The sequence below is a fragment of the Poromitra crassiceps genome (genome assembly GCF_964638095.1).
Source record: "Poromitra crassiceps genome assembly, chromosome: 26".
In the NCBI taxonomy this organism is placed as follows: domain Eukaryota; kingdom Metazoa; phylum Chordata; class Actinopteri; order Beryciformes; family Melamphaidae; genus Poromitra; species Poromitra crassiceps.
Window position 1 is genome coordinate 18,446,997 of NC_139640.1, and position 17,301 is coordinate 18,464,297.

General features: G+C 44.3%; 1 protein-coding gene across 1 annotated transcript in view; it reads right to left on the reverse strand.

Annotated features, from left to right (window-relative positions):
* LOC310798717 (uncharacterized protein) overlaps positions 1-11,369 on the reverse strand; it is a gene marked incomplete at both ends in the record, with an annotated part of 51,327 nt that extends 39,958 nt beyond the window's left edge. Inside the window, 4 exon segments of the mRNA XM_083661271.1 lie at positions 1,984-3,847; positions 6,889-6,996; positions 9,749-9,856; positions 11,111-11,369. Coding sequence (XP_083517397.1) covers positions 1,984-3,847; positions 6,889-6,996; positions 9,749-9,856; positions 11,111-11,369 — 2,339 coding nt within the window.
* Between the last annotated feature and the right edge of the window lie 5,932 nt (positions 11,370-17,301).

Consider the following 17,301-nt stretch of genomic DNA (forward strand, 5'->3'; position numbering starts at 1 on the left):
ATTTGGAGCTGTTACTCTAGAAATTGGCATTTTTTACGTGTGGCTTGCCTTCCATAGCAACTAACCAAGGGGGCAGGACTTAGCGCAGGGTGAATTGTAATGTCTAATGGCTCTCATGTATAAAAATACAAATACATTTTTCCTATGATGAGTCAATGCAGCAGCCTAACGTTGTCTTGTCTGGTCATTTAACTAACTTTTTTTATCAGACAATGCAACGATGACACATCACCTGTCGCTGGATGTATATTAACATGCTGGAACGACGACAGAACATGAACATTGCAAGTGGCAACTATCATAAATTGCTTTACTACAAACTGCCCTTAACCGTTGGCATGGTGATGGTCACATTACTGGGATCTGCAACACAGATTTGTTGATCCCAATTTTATTTGTTAGGGCAGTGGTTCTCAAATTGGGGTCGGGAGGCTCCCAGGGGTCATTGAGGGAGTTCTAGGGGTCCCCAGAAAAAAAGGGGAATAATATATTTTTAGGTTTTGAGGAGGTAGGCTACTGTTGGAATGGTACTTCAGGTATTGGTAGCCTTTCAATCTAATTGGTATGCTTTTTGAGGCATAGATAGTCACTTTAGATGAGTTCATACAGAATACATATCTAAATGCTTTCTAACTACTGTACTGTATGAATTTGAAACTGTAGCATGTGCTTAAGAAAGTTTATAAGACTATAAAGATCAGACTCTCCGAGCTTCCTGTCTGTGATGGAAGCTGTCATCAAGGCCGCAGGAGGTCCGTGTTTACAACATAAGAATTTATTTTCTTTATTTTTGTCGTCATTATTATCAACCATTAATCCTCCTGGCATGTTTGTGATTGTGAAAATTGTGATTAAGCTGGTAGCCTAATACCCAAAGTATTCTGGATACCAGTGTAAGGCTACTTGCTGCAATAAAGTTTTGTTTTTTTAAGCCGGGGGGCAACAAGACGAGTCTGAAAGTGGCCAATCATAAGAGGGCCAGAGGCCTGCCTTGGTTTCCGCCCACAATTGTCAAAAGTCACAACGCGAGCGCGCAGAACTCAACACGAGAGAGGAGAAAGAGAGAGAGGGAGGGAGAGCAGAAGCAGCACACACAGTGGCTGCTTGTGCGCTCGCTGGTACTAAATACACGGGTAAAGTTCTTTACCTCTCGCTGTGCTTTTCTCTGCTCGCGCACAGCTGCCTGTTGAGCGCCCTCGTGCAGTCTTTGTGCGCGCGGGATGTAAGATTGCGCGAGTGTGAGTATGTATTTGCGCGTGTGAAACAATATAATACGCTCGTGCTTATGTTTGATCAAGCTCTCCCATAGTGACATAAATCTGATTCCATACATACTGTATGATCTCTGCTTCACATGAGTTAAAAGTCCTAGCTGCTGTATTCTGAATAAGCTGGAGATGTGACAATCAATTTCGACTGAGACAGGAAAAGATAGTAATATAAATTACACAAGATCAAAGCATGGAGGATCATCTCAGTCCTCCAGGTTCAAAGTATGAATCATGGTCAGGACAAAATCATTGCTTGAAAAACCTAACTATTTTAATTGGCAATGACAATGTAAAGTGGTTCTGGAGTCCTGATGTAAATCTTAGAGAGTCTCCCTTGACAGATTCAGGAGTATTGACCAAGAGAGTTTTGAGAGCGGGGACATTTTGAGAAATGTTTGAAATCAATTCAGGAAAATGGTGAATGGATCTTACCTGAGAGTCTCCAGTCTGCATTGTGGACTATTCAGTCCATCAGTGAGCATGTTCAACCCTGAATCGTGCACATTAGTGTTACTCAGTTCCAGCTCTCTCAGACTAGAGGACTGGGAGCTGAGAACTGAGGCCAGAGCTTCACAGCTTGTCTTTGACAGTTGACAGAGACTCAGCCTGCATGGAAATTAGTGGAGACAAACAACAACTTTAAAATGTTTTTCATTTAGTACTCACATCACATTTGAATAAAGTTAATATATCCAGTTTTCTTGTCACCTACAATGCTTTATTGGAGGCTTTGACCACTGGCAGCAGCCTCAGAAGAGCCTCCTCTGAAGCAGAGTATTTATTCAGGTCAAACACATCCAGCTTCTCTTGTGATGACAGTAAGATAAAAACCAAAGCTGACCACTGATCAGGGGAGAGTTTGTCTGTTGAGAGACTTCCTGATCTCAGGTGCTGTTGGATTTCCTCCACTAGAGAATGATCATTCAGCTCATTCAGACAGTGGAACAGATTGATGCTTCTCTCTGCGGAGGGTTTCTCCCTGATCTTCTCCTTGATGTACTGCACTGTTTTCTGATTGGTCTGTGAACCACTTGCTCTCTGTGTCAGAAGGTTTTTTATGAGCTCCTGATTGGTCTCCAGTGAAAGTCCCAGGAGGAAGCGGAGGAACAAGTCCAGGTGTCCATTTGGACTCTGTAAGGCCTTGTCAACAGCAATCCTGTGGACTTTTGTGGCAGATGTTTTGCTGAAAACCATCCACAGATTTTTGAAAGTGAGTCGTGGCTTAGGCATTACATTCGTGTTGCTGTTGGTGAGTGACAGGACCACATAAAGAGCAGCCAGAAACTCCTGAATGCTCAGATGGACAAAGCTGAACATCTTGTCCTCGTCATTTTTCCGCCCACGCTCCTCTTTAAAGATCTCTGTGAACACTCCCGAGTACTGTGAGGCTTCAGTGAAGTTAATGCCACTCTTTTTTAGGTCCTTCTCATAGAAGATCAGATTGCCTTTCTCCAGCTGGTGAAAAGCCAGTTTTGCAAGTGACTGAATGTACTGAATGCCGTTTTTTCCGCCATACTTCTTTTCCATCTGATGGATCTGAAACACCAAGAATTCTGTGTACATCTCAGTCAGGGTCTTGGGTAGGTCTTCTCTCTCACTGGTTTTCAACAGATCCTTCAGAACTATAGCAGTGATCCAGCAGAATACTGGGATGTGGCACATGATGTGGAGGATTCGTGAAGTCTTGATGTGGGAGATGATCCTGCTGGCCTGATCCTTATCTGGGAATCTCTTTGTGAAGTAATCCTCTTTCTGTGGGTCAGTGAAGCCTCTCACTTCTGTCATCATGTCAACAAAGTCTCCAGGTATCTGATTGGCAGCTGCAGGTCGTGTGGTCATCCAGAGGCGAGCAGCGGGAAGAAGTTTCCCCTTGATGAGGTTTGTCAGCAGTACTTCTACTCTGGTTGGCTTTGTCACATCAATTGAGCACTTTTCATTGGCAGTGAAGTCTAGTTGAAGGCGGTTCTCATCCAGTCCGTCCAACACAAACAGGAGTTTGAAGTTACTCTTGTCATAGCTGGTGTTTCCTGACTTCTGTAGTTCTGTGAAGATGTAATTAAGAGCCTCCTCCTTGATTACTTTGGTTTCCCTGATACATTCATGAATTAGTTCTGCCAAACTAAAACTTTCTCCCTTCCATAAATTCAACTGGCGGAAGGTGAAGGGAAATATGAGATGAACATCTTGATTAGTTATTCCTTCACTCCAGTCCAGGATGAACTTGTGCACAAGGAACGTTTTCCCGATTCCTGCAATCCCAGTGGTCAATACTGTTCTTATGGGTGTGTCTTTTCCAGAAGGGTGTTTGAAGATGTCACTGAGTTTGATGGATCCCTCTGTGTCTGCTGTCGTTCTTGATGCCATCTCAATCTGCCAGACCTCATGCTGCCTGTTGATGTGTATGTCACCTCCATATGTGATGTAGAGCCATGTGTAGATATCAACCAGATGTTTCTGATCCTTCTTCTCTAACCATCCTTCTTGTACACACTTAAACATGTACTGGAAGTTAGGTTGGAGTTCTTGTTGGTACCATGTGATGAGTTGTGAATGCTCTGTTGTTCTCACCAGCAAATCTGTGTAGAACAAAGTAACACCCATGAAATCTAAACTAAAAGTATTAGCTTATTTGACAGGTACTGTAGCATATTAAACAGATGCGTGTGAGCTTGTTTTGATTGTTTTAACTAAAAGTTGGTGCTCTGAGAATAACAAACATGTTCTCACTGTCAACATCATGCAATGTTTTCCTGACTACTGTACATGCAGCCTTAGCCCACGTTTACACAGCACGCCGAAGCAACGCTCAACCGAAGCTGTACCTATGCTGTACAGTAAGTTTAATTTCGGCATCCTTGTTAACAGGCGAAGCCGTTCACACCACCCGCGCGCGTGCCATGCTGACGCCGTGCTGAAGCCACACTCACGCCTGACGCAGAATTTCCAAGCTTGACGCTGAAGCCGTGAAGCCATGATGCATGAAGTCAATGGGAGTTGTGGGTGGGTTCAAGGTGCGAGAGTAGGCGCTGAGAGGAGCTGAGAGGAAAAGACAAGGGGCCCTATCTCCCCAAACGCGCTAATTTAGCATTTGCGCTCGTTGTACTGGGCATTGGCTGCCACAAGCCAAAGCAGGCGTTTCAGCGCTAAAATGTGGTGATAGATCGCATTATGCTATCGTCAGCAGCGTGCAATTACTTTGCGCTAAGAGCTTTGAAAAGGACCTCTTATGTGCAAATACCTCTCTGCGCTAGGTTGCGCACCATAATCTCCACGCAGCGCAGCACAAGTAAAATCCCTTTTGGATATGTCATTACGCACAGCCTTGCCATGCCAGGACATCAAATTATGCTGCTAAAATTGGGTATTAGCAGATAATTCAGTGAGGCAATCAACTATAACTCACTGAGAAACTTTTATCACATCACAAAGAGGGAAATTAATTGAGAAAACTTGTTGGACAATGAACATAGGCTATTTACCTTCATAACCACCCGGAGGGTCGTTGGCACCACAGATAATCTGTTAATAAGCTCTCTCTGTCCTCGCACGAGTGAGTACACTCTATTACGCATGGAGAGAATTACAGCATATTGCATGCCTCGCGCCAACAGCCATTGCAAGATGGGAATCTCATTGGTTTTGATTGACGTAATGCCCAGCCTTGCCTGGCCATGCCTGTGAATAATTCTGGTAGTTAAGACCGCCCAAATTCCGTTTGCACAGGCATTTTGGGGCACAGATGATTTTTTAAACAGTTACATTTCTGTATAAATCATTACAAGTATGCTTCTGTGAGGTGGGGATGCTTTTTTTTGCTGCCCTGCGGGGGAGCAAAACTCGGCAGAACACCTGGCGGATGGCGCAAGGCGGAATGCTATCTTCTGTGCCTTAAGGCACGCGCAAACAGTGCGCAAAGCGCTATTAGGGGATAGCGCTTGTCGGAAGATAGAGCCCCACGAGTTTTAGGAGCTGACCAGTTTCTTAAGCAGAGGAGCTCAAAGGCTGAAAGACACAGGAGGAGAAATGTTCTCCAATTAATAAAGCTGTACAAATAGACTTATGATGCAGTTTATTTCATTCACTGGACGAGTGGACCTTGCCAGCATATATAATAGCACTTATGGATATAGGGGGTTAGCCAGATGTTGTCAGGGTCACTGATGGGCAATGGCGGAAAGTAACTGATTACATTTACTCGTGTTACTGTAAATGAGTAGCTTTTTTGTGTACTTGTAATTTTTTTAATCAGTCATTTTACTTTTATTTTTTGTCACCAGATGACATTGTATGCTAATTTGCATATTTATATATAACCTATATCCCTGCTTTCAATGGAGGGAGGGGGCTACACTGTGTGTGGGAAGCACTGTGACCATCAGACTTATCTGGATGACAAGCAAGTAGAGCAAAGAGACAAGGCATCAGCCGTACCAAATGCCGTGAGATTCAACATTTCACCAGAAGTTGAATGACGGTCAGTCAGACAGACAGAAAGACATACAGACACACAGACAAAGACAGGCAGGCAGGCAGGCAGGCAGGCAGACAGACAGACAGACAGACAGATAGACAGGTAGACAGACAGACAGACAGACAGGCAGGCAGCAGACAGACAGACAGACAGGCAGACAGACAGGCATGCATGCAGACAGACATGCAGGCAGACAGGCAGGCATACAGGCAGGCAGACAGACATGCAGGCAGACAGACAGACAGACAGACAGGCAGACAGACAGGCAGGCATACAGACAGACATGCAGGCAGACAGACAGGCAGGCAGGCAGGCAGACAGACAGACAGACATGCAGGCAGACAGACAGGCAGGCAGACGGTCAGTCAGGCAGCAACAAGAATACGTTGGTGCTTAATCAAAAAGGAGATGAAGACGGATGAGTTAGAAAAACTTGTCTGGACTTAAATCCAACTGAAACCCCATCAGATTTTGTTGAAGTTGAAGATGAACTAGAAAAAATAACTTAATTTGAGCTTTATGTCCCTGTATTTCTTTTATTGTGTGCAAGAGAATATATATCCCCCACAAAAGAAAAGTAATTCAGTAACTTTTACTCTGAGTACATTTTAAATTAGCTACTTTTTACTTCTAGTAGATTAAACCAGTATTTTTACTTCTACTTAGTAAACTTTCATCAAAGTAACAGTACAGTACTTCTACTTGAGTAGATTATTTTTCTGTACTCTTCCCACCCCTGCTGATGGGACAGACACTAACTATTGATTAAACAGGAATTCTCATTTTTGACAGTAAGTGAACGACAATTTTAATTGCTGTAGACTAAATTGTGTGATTATCTGATTCCTTGTGCGCATTCTGAATGACTAAAAGAGAGTCATGTTGAGATTTGTCCTGATGGACAAATGACAGCATCTAAAAAAGAGTGTCATACCTAGCAACAGAGTGGACCACCTCCTCACTAAGATCAAAGTTCTTGACCATTACCAGCAGTCACTCTGAGAACTTTCTTAAATCACTCCTTGCTAGGATGTTTTAGGCCAAGTTAACATTCAGTTAAGAGCTTCCTCATTTTAACAGCCATATACTAAATGGGCCGTGATAAGACCAACGTGTCAGCCAGGACAAGCCAGAGAATAGCTTTACCTTCAGCCAGACTGCTGTTAGTGGGAAGCTGATGAAGAGGAGCAGACTGTGGCTGACTGGAGGAAGCTCCTCTGTTCTCTGAAGGCTTCTCAAGATCAGTGATATCCACTGAGAAAGAAACAGTGAAAGATAGGGGGAGGGAGAGAGACAGAGAGAGTGTGAGTGACGCTGACTGGCTCCTCTTCTGTGTGGACACATTAAGAGGGAGAATGCTGCCTCCAGGCACATTATCTATCTTCCCGTGATTACTTCCTATAACACCCCCTTCCTACAATGACAGCCACAAATAGGAAAGCAATATGAAAGACGTATGATTGCTAATATCATATCAATGAGAGGGGGACGAACTGTAACAAGGAGACTTTTGTGTTTTTGTGTTGAGGAATGATAAAGACATGTTATTGTATGGCTTTGGCTGCTTCACTATAGTCAGGGTGCCTGAGGATGATGTTAATGTTTGATAAAGGTCAGAGACTGAAACATCACAATAAATTGTATTGCAAGTTTGGACAGTGTGTGGGACTCTCTTTTCCAATTTATGTAGACTAATGTAGCCTTCTCCTATCGTGACAAAAAATAATATTTCTCAGAATCAAAGGTGAAATAATTAAAATGGATGCAAACAACAGTAACCTATCCTATTGTTGAGTTATCAAGGACACTTTTTTGTTTTTGTGTTGAGAAAATGTTAAAGATATGTTAGATAGTAGATGGCAGGCTGGCTCACAAGTGTTGGAAGTACAGTACTGAATATGCTATTCAGCTTGCTAGAGAAGAAGAACTCTGTGCCATGGGTGGTCTCCAACGTACATTTGATTGTCAAATTATAGAGATGACGTAGAGAGAATACCACTCTCTGAACGATCAACCAATCTGAAGTGTATGGACTTCACGTTCAATGATCTTCCACTTGAGAGATTTCTCTGGATCCAAAGGGAAGTGGAGTCTGACCATTTCCAGCTTAATGTCAGCCCCAAGGATCAGCCTTCAAAACACAATGCCATTTTGTCTACGGTGGTCTCTCTGTATGATCCTCTCGGGTTTGTGGCAATTTGGAAGGTTCTGAAAGATGGAGCTGCATCATTTCTCAGGTGCCAGCATGAAGATCATGAAGAAGATTAACAATGGAGATACGTCCGAACCAATGAGAGGTAAAAGGTAAAGGTCTGACCATTAATGAGTTCAGTTCAGGTCCAAATGGCTACTGGCTTCCAGGAATCATCCAGGCAGTAGCATCCTATATCGCCATCGCTGTGTCACCTGACAGCACTTAAAACCAACAGGAGAGCAAAGGATGGCTGCTCTACCCCCTGAACATGTGGAACCGTCCTCCCAATTCACCTTCGGTGGGTATGGACTGCTTCGGCCCATTCTTTACGAAGCAAGGATGAAATGAGAACAAGAGGTACTGTCTTCTCTTCACTTGCCTCACCTCCTGTGCCGTTCATATTGAGATGCTTGACAACATGTTTGTGTTTCATCGCCACATGTGGTGCCGTTTGTCAGATAAAGTTTGATCAAGGAAGCAACTTTGGTGGAGCCAAAAATGAACTCAATGAATCTCTAAAGGAAGTTACGATGACTGGCTGCATTTCTTGCTGAGAAACAATGCGACTTTAGCATGAACACACCCTATTCAAGTCATGTCAGAGGGGTGTGGGAGAGACAGAGTAGGACAGTGAGAAGCCATCAAGGTCCAGGCTCACCCCTTCCTCTCACCTGTCTCGCTGACAGGAGGCTCTGCAGAAAAGGGGAGGATCTCCATCAGATGTCTGAAGTCAAGTGCCCAGTCCAGAAGCTAGACTGCTGCTGGAGACTGGCTAGATCTGGCAGGGTGGCGCAGTGGTAGCGCTGTCGCCTCATCAAGAAGGTCCTGGGTTCGATTCCTGCCTGGGACGCTGTGGTGCTGAGGGCGTGGTCCCCCTATGACTGTCCTCAAGTGCCTATGGTGCCCAGTTATCTCGTGAAAAGGCCTTTCTGTGTGGAGTTTGCATGTTCTCCCCATGCTCCCTGGGGTTTCTTCCCCATATATGAACAACCACTAAAAACAAGAAGAAGATCGCCACCTGACCAGCGACGACAGAAGATGGTCACCGGGAGAGCTGTATGCTGTAGCTGCCCACTGCTCCTGGCTGCCCCCCGGTGGAAGGGTATGCCATATCTGGGTTGAAATGAGCAGCAGACTGTATTTTACTGGCCACTGTGACAGCACGGTGGCTCAGTGGTTAGCGCTGTTGCCTCACAGCAAGAAGGTCTCGGGTTCGAACCCCGGTCCGTCCCAGGTCCTTTCTGTGTGGAGTCTGCATGTTCTCCCCGTGTTCGTGTGGGTTTTCTCCGGGTGCTCCGGTTTCCTCCCACCATCAAAGACATGTATGTTAGGGTTAATACTCCTGTCAGTGCTCCTGACCAAGGCAATGGCAAAATAACTGGAGTTGGTCCCCGGGCGGTGCACTGTGGCTGCCCACTGCTCCTAGTTCTAGGAAGGTTCCTAGTAGAGGATGGGTCAAATGCCGAGGATGCATTTCCCCATGGGAATAAATAAATAAAGGAGGATAACTGTCGGCGAGAGAGAGAGAGTGAGTGTGTGTGTGTGTGTGTGTGTGTATGTGGCTGCATGCGTGTGCTGTCGTGTGACAAATAAAGACGGGTTTGTCTGTCCAGTTCTTCTTCCCTCTCCCTATAGTTTATAATACCCTCCTTCTCATAGCTCGTAAATCTTATGTAGTTTATAAGGGGTCAGGAGCTGTGACATCAAGTAAAAGAAACATACTGTATGAACTAAATCATTCATCATTTTAACAGTCAGTGGTCAGTGAGAAGACCAACATGGCAGCCAGGGGGAGCCAGAGAATAGCTTTACCTTCAGTCTGACTGCTGTCAGTGGGAGGCTGAGGAAGAGGAGCAGACTGTGGCTGACTGGAGGAAGCTCCTCTGTTCTCTGAAAGCTCCCCAGCATCAGTGACATCCACTGAGAGAGAGACAGATTGAGAGAGAGAGAGAGAGAGAGAGCAAGAGAGAGAGAGAGAGAGAGAGAGAGAGAGAGAGAGAGCAACTTTAAAACGGCTTGAATTTAACACTAGCCAACCAGCCAAAAGCTCCTATTCATCTCACAACTCTACATTTATACTGAAGGACTGAAGGAAGGGAACATTCATCATGTTTAGTTTTCATCTGAATCTCTCACATGAATAAAGGTCCTTACACACCAAGAGTGATTCCTTGGTGTGATTAATTCACACGTCAATAATATTTTTCGAACATAAATCAGTTAATGCGCCCGTGCATATTGACATAAAATTTCACAGAGTGAAATTGCAGCACATTTTTTCAGATCAAGGTCGATTTTTCTGAGGTTTCGCCAAATCTACATAGATAGACATAGACAAAATAATGTGTAGGCCACAATACCATGGTGGAGTGATGACTAGACAGGTGGCTACATAGGCTGGTTATATTTGTCTGTGTGTATTGATAACCATAGGATCTAGGACCCAAGTCGCACCTATAAACTTGACCAGAGGAAAATCAATAATGTCTCGATTATGAAACATTATGAAGTGCATCACTCTTCAGTTATAAAACGCTATATTAGCTCCATTATCTCACTCCTGACACACTTTGAACCAATCTGGTGTAATTCAGAATTCTGCATCCCGGGTGAGAATTCCATCCCCCAACATATTTTTGGCTGAAAGAGGGGGATGCAAATCTCATCAGGTACAAACCAAGTCAGCCTCCTTGAGGCAGAAGAGACCCAGGCCTGGAGGTCAGATCTACCTGGATTTTAATCACCAAAGTCGGCCTCCATGAGCCAGAAGAGACCCCCAGGCCTGGAGGTCATCACCTCTACCCAGATTTTAACTCATTCCCTGACCATTTTCACTGATCTTCCAGGACGCACAGAATATTTTCTTCTATGACTATGTAAACACAGAATATCTCAAAAGAAAGAAGAGAGCCTCTACTTTCATGGATCCAAGTTTGCATGGGTTAGCTAGGCTAAGGGTTCCAGTTTAATTTATTTTGTCTTCATTCCGTTTTTTCTCTCGAGTTAGTTTGTCATTTGTTTTCACCCAATTGAGTATTTTTCCATTTTGTAATTTTGTTGCAACTCCACACATGGGAAATGCTCCACAATCTTTTGTTTCTCCACAATAAATATTTTGTGGTAAACTTGAAGCCTGCCTCTGCCTCTTCTCCTGCTCACCATCCTTACACTTACCTTCTGACAAACTCTGCACTAGAACGTTCTTCTTCATCCCCCTCAAAACTTTTTTGGTCACCTCCAGAGAGTTTTCAGGGTAGGTCTGGACCATCTCATCCACTGTGTCCAGCCTGTCTGTGTTCCCCAGTCGGCTCTTTGGGATGACTGGGAAGCCTTCCAGGAAGTCAGCCTGCTGCAGGAACCACTTGAACTTCTTGAACTCGTCATGGTCCAGATCCTCCAATACTGTTAACAGCGCCAGCTTGTTAGATGCCATCCTTGTTGCTCCCTGCAAATCAGAGGTTATTTTCAACTCAAAGGACAATTATGTAGTTTCTTCCCTTACAAATTCATCTCAGCTCATGGGATGTCTTGGTGGCTCAGTGATTCTCAAACTTTTTGTCTCATGACCACTTAAAACTGAAGACTGATGTCATGTGACCTCCGTCACAGAACATGATAAACAAGACAACTTGTAAAAGACAAGTTTATTTCCCTATTCCAAAAATCACCTCATGACCCCCCAAAATATCTTGTGATCTCCTGGGTGGTTCCTACCCCCAAGTTCAGAACCACTGCTGTTTCCTTTCATGTCATTCCCCAAACAGTGGTAGGGAGCAATGCGGTATTTGTGCATAATGAAATATGATCCTGCCGACGTCCCTGCGTAAAGTGGCAAAACGCAATTATTGTGAGAACTGTGACGACATGGCTCCAATTCACCATGAAAGACAATTAGCATAGCAATATAGCATGGCATAAGTAAGTCACATTGGCATTCAGCAAACATCAGTCTGATAACGATTTGCACATAATGGGCGATAGGGGCCTGCTATTAATGTTTGTGAATATTAATTTTAACCGTGCACGCATATTAATTAAAGACCCTCAAACTCACGGCCAGATACATCAATTTCCTCCTCCATGGGCTGCGAAAGCAGGCCTTTTTGATAGGGCTTTACTGGGTTTTTATTCTGTAATGCAACCATTCTGCAGCAGTGTACTGTATCACCATGACTGACTTCTGTATCAATATGTCAATAATTCATTTAAAGTTTAGTTCTATGAAGCTGCATCTATCCCACTAGAAATACACAAAATACCGGGTGCTTTTACATTCAAAATAAAAGCCCTAATTTATTAGGCAGATGCTATTGCACAGGGGTGTAAATTGAGAATGTGGCTACACCCGGGCGTAAATATCCCTGGTGGCTATTTGTACCCATGTGTATTTCAATCAGGAGACTTGATGGATAAACAATGATTTATTATATTGATGATGAATGATCTTTACAGAATATTATGATGAGAAAGTTAGTTAGTCTTTGGAGCTTGACACCACAGGGAGATATCGAGATCGAGCTGGATCAGCTCGAGCAGCACAGCCATATATACCCCCCTGTGGAGTCAGGATACTGGTGCTGGTGAAACCTCTTGATGACTGATGGATCAAGGAACTTGGCGGAGACGGGGAGGTGGTGGGTGTGCGTCAACCAGCAGGGTTTAGAGAGACTGAATGAGACACAGAAAAGCATATTTATGCACACAGCAACCATGTGATAGGCTGCCTAAAGGGGAGTGCCACAACGTGATAGGCTAAAAGTGCAGGTGAGCAAAGGTGTATGAGGTGATGTGTTGCTATGCTATTGGCTTATGGGAAACTAGGAGGCAACCACTGATTATTCAATTATCACCAGGGAGCTGACAGGTTAACAGGTGAGCAAGCAGGAGAAGTGCAGTGACTGTGGAACCGGTGAGGATCAAGATCGTCCTGTCTGAACCTTCGTTAAAACTCCACTTAGCTCGTGTGGGAATTTACACCCCAATTCACAGGGCCTACAATTTATTTGTGAGGGGGGATTCCCTCCTTATATGCTTCACATGGGGGGAATTTATAGACTTTTTTGGGGCGGGGATAGACTTTGGGGAGAGAGGATCCGGGGGTCCGGTGTATGAATTGGTGCACATATATGTTTCTCATAGGATGATTGCAGAATTGGAGGGGAAAATGTAAGAACTTACTTGGCGTATGTTAAATTAACCTACCGTTCATCAATTATAAAAATTGCACCGCTGTTTATTTTCTGTGCAGCAGTACTGTAGTGGTCAGAAAAGGTGGGTAAACTATACATTTCTGAGGCAGTTTTCTTGCACGTCACGCCTTTATAAAAAGTGCATAAACTTCAGTCGCCCATATACGAGACTAGATATGAGACTAGAACAACTGAAACTGAATCATATAACCCTATATAAGTGTATTCTTATCATCATCATCATCATCATCATCACCATCATTGTTGTTATTGTTTATTTTGGGGTGTGATCTTTGTTGTTTATTTTGTGTACTACTGTGGACTACTTATTTGTTGTACTGGTCTTAGAACATTTTGAGGGCATCAAATATGTATCAGGCTATCCCTGCAAGCATACTTACGCCATGATGACGTTCATTCAGCAGTTTTATACATAATATATGTCCAGATTACCAATTAATGCAACATAAAAAATAAAAAAAATAGTGCCCCATCTAGGATTCGAACCCAGGTCTCCTGTGTAAGAGCGTGCTATTTTACGACAACGCTAAATGTTTGCTCAGATAAACAGTGGCACAAACTAATATACCATACCATTTCAAAACATGGATCCCTTTTCTCTTGTTCTTTCCAATAGTGTGTCACATCCAACCATGGAGTCGGGACAGTTTAAAGAACGAAACACTTTTTTTTTTCATTCAAACCTTAATTTCGAAGAACCGTTGAGGTTTCCCTCAAATTTTACAAGCATAGCGTGCACAGCCAGCACTAACATTGGGAGAAAGAGAGAGAGAGAGAGAGAGAGAGAGAGAGAGCTGTTCATATTGGCTTTATGTATCGTTGTCTTGCAAAGGTCTTGAGTCATTGAATTAAAAAATGTTTGCAACTGCTGCTGAAGATGAACTACAGACATTGATGTAGTGTGTGCACGCATAGGCTGCACTGCACTCGCAGCTCCGAGCCTTGGTAAAGGTGTGCTTGTAAATAGGTGTAAACAGCATAACGGCACGCGCACGGCAGATTTGCACAGAGATACGAATAGACACTCAGAATTTATTACTGTGGGTAAATAGAAAACAGAACAGTTGACTCAGTACGGGTTAAAATTGACTTTTCGAAAGCAGCAGCTATTCCTGCATTTTGTCTGTTTTCTATGTGTTCTGTGTATTGCGGATTACACACACACACACACACACACACACACACACACACACACACACACACACACACAACCCTTGCAATGTGCATCAATAAGGCTATTACTTTATTTAATTGCCATTACTGTGAAGGTTCTAAGTTCCTGTTTCATTCTGGTTGACTTGATGCAGCTCGGAGTTGATGACATATTGCAGCATGGTCTGCATGCAAATCCTTATCACAAATGCTGTAAACGCAGAATCAAAGGCCAGAACGCAACGACCGTTGTTGTCTAAATGTGGCCTTAAAGTTGAGCTGACATGAAAAATTACTTATTCCATTTTAGATCACATCCCAGGTTATACAGTGCACCTATTTAAAAATGTATGCAAATAAATGACAAAAACCCAATTTCTTTACTTTTTCCAGAAAATTTCACATCAAAAGTTCACAAAAGCTCTCCAGTTTGCTGACGTCAGCTAGTACTATTAAATTTCTACCCCATTTCAACCAATCATATCACAACATGAAAGCTCTCAATCAATCTTCAGGCTTAGAGAAAATTCTGAGCAGGCAAGATGCCTATGGGCTTAGAACAGTCTCATATGTATTGAACTCTCGCAGGGTTTTTCACGAATGCACATGCTTTGTTTCACAGTTGTATTTCGGACTCACTAATGCACACAATCTGTTTCGCAAATGCACACGCTCTGGTTCACAAATGTAATTTTTATGCAAACTTGTAATATAAATTCGGAAATGCACACGCTCTGCTTCACAAATATACTTTTTATGCAAACTTGTAATATAAATTCGGAAATGCACACGCTCTGCTTCACAAATATTATTTTGAAGCACACTTGTAATATAAATTCACAGATCATGCGAATTGCTCAATGTGCATTTACAAACTGCTTCTCATTTGTGAACCTCTGTCTACGGTGAATTTTGAGACTCCCCTGACGTGCAGATCAACGAATGTCACCATTGGCTGTTAAAGCTGTCAATCAAATGTGATTCTGATTGACAGATTCATCAGCCAATCAGTTGTGTTTGCTTTCAGCCAATCATATGCCTCCTTACATTTGCGCTAGACTACAACAACAGCTAAAGCTAATGGCTACATCCCAGCCCATTCTGAGATGGGTTGTTTTGTTAGTGTTTAATGGACAACTCACTTTCAAACGGCATCCTGGACAATTTATCGGTCTTATCACCCTCGAGACGGCCGGGAAGGATTATGGACGAATTACTGGATGTTACTGTGGCATGTTTGGTCGTGTTTTGGCTTGCGATGGCTGCGGGGAGCGGGGAGTAGAGACGATACCTTGAGCCAGACTGTATAGCTAACAAGTCTATGCATTGGGCTAGTAGAACATTTGTCCTGCCTGCCCTGGACTGTTGGTTTTTATCAAGCTCTGCTTGAACACTTTCCCCACCCGTTCGCTAGATTTACGGTGGTTCCATACCTGCTACACCAGCTAAATGGAGCAGCTACACCAGGCTCCCGTTCCAGGCTAAGACCACAGCACAGCCCTTCCCATTCACTCACTCCCAGTCCCAAGCCTCAAACCTGGGCATTTCTGAACACTTATCTGTTACTGCCGTCAAACAATGTTCCATAAGCACGATGGTAGTAACGTTATAACGCATATTTACAACTGTTCCGTTATCCACACAAGACGATTATGTTATGTTAGCGGAGCTTCTGGGTGTAGGGTTGTCAACCGTCCCTTAAAATACGGAATCGTCCCATATTTCTAAACAAAAAGACGTGTTCCGTATTGAACTGATACGGGACGCGCTTTGTCCCATTGGAGAAACATTGCAGTGAAAAGAGTGAAGCGCTATTTGTGAGCGAGACGACTCCGCCGCCCGCTGCTGTTCTGCCCCTCAGCTCGGCCTGTCTGTGCTCTGGTGTCATGTTACGTTCAACTAACGTTTGTGTTTGCCGCCAGAAGCTCGTCAGAAGCCCGATCTTATTTGGTATTTTTATCCGGTTTTAAGCCACAATTTTAAGTTGCACGTTTTAGTCACTTGTTATGTTGTATCTTATGTTAAATTCGGCCAAACTGTTTTAGCGATTTGTCGTTTGGATTGATAACCATTGTGACTGAACCACCAGCTCCTGACTGCTGCTTACCTCGGCTTGTGTTTAGCTTTGAACATGTAGCCGCCCCGGTAAACAGTTTGTTTTTACCGGAGAGTTGAATCAACATCATCAGTGGATTTACCCGTGTCTATCCCGGGACATTTTCCCTCGAGGAAGTCTACCAGACAAAAACTTACCAGAGGTGATCCATCCGCAGCGGGCCCAATTTCCTGGGCCCTCCGTGGTAAGTTTTCAACTTCGCCTCCCAGAGTTGGATTTCTGCTGTCTTGCCACCGCTGCGGGCTCCTCTTGGAGCCCGAGCGTGTAAGTTTCTCTCCTGCTCCTCTGTTTTCCCGTGCGGCGCTCTGGTGGTTTTTCCTCCATCTGTTTGGCTGTGGTTTGTCCATCTGTTGCAGTTGTGATGGCCCCAGCGGCAGAGGTGACCGAGCTAAAGAGTGAACTGCGCTCCATTGAACGGCTCATTGAAGATCTCCTCCAGCGGCAGACGCAGCTGTGTTCCCGGCTTACTGCCATTGAGCCTGCGGGTAGCCAGCGCGCCCTGGCCTCGGACGCAGCGGCCGCCTCGGTCCAGTCCTCACCTCCCTCCTGGGCATCCATAGTAAGGAGGCGCAGGCGATCCATTCCCATCTTCGACCCGTACAGCAGCGGCGATGATAACATTCCTCTCTCAAACTTTTTCTCTCCCCTGGCTGACCTTCCCCTGGAGCCTGTCCTCTCCCCCATTCCACCGCCTGCTCGAAGAGTAGTGTCGGCCATCAGTCGGCGCCCTCCACCCGGCAATCCCTCTTCGCCTCTGGGCTCCTCATCTCCTGCTCACCCCACCGCAGCTAATTTGGCTACAAAATCAACACCATCAAAAAGGCGCTCCTCGCCTAACGTTAGTGCATCCTCCTCCTGCTCTCCCTTGGGCAAACGTCCCCGTCTAT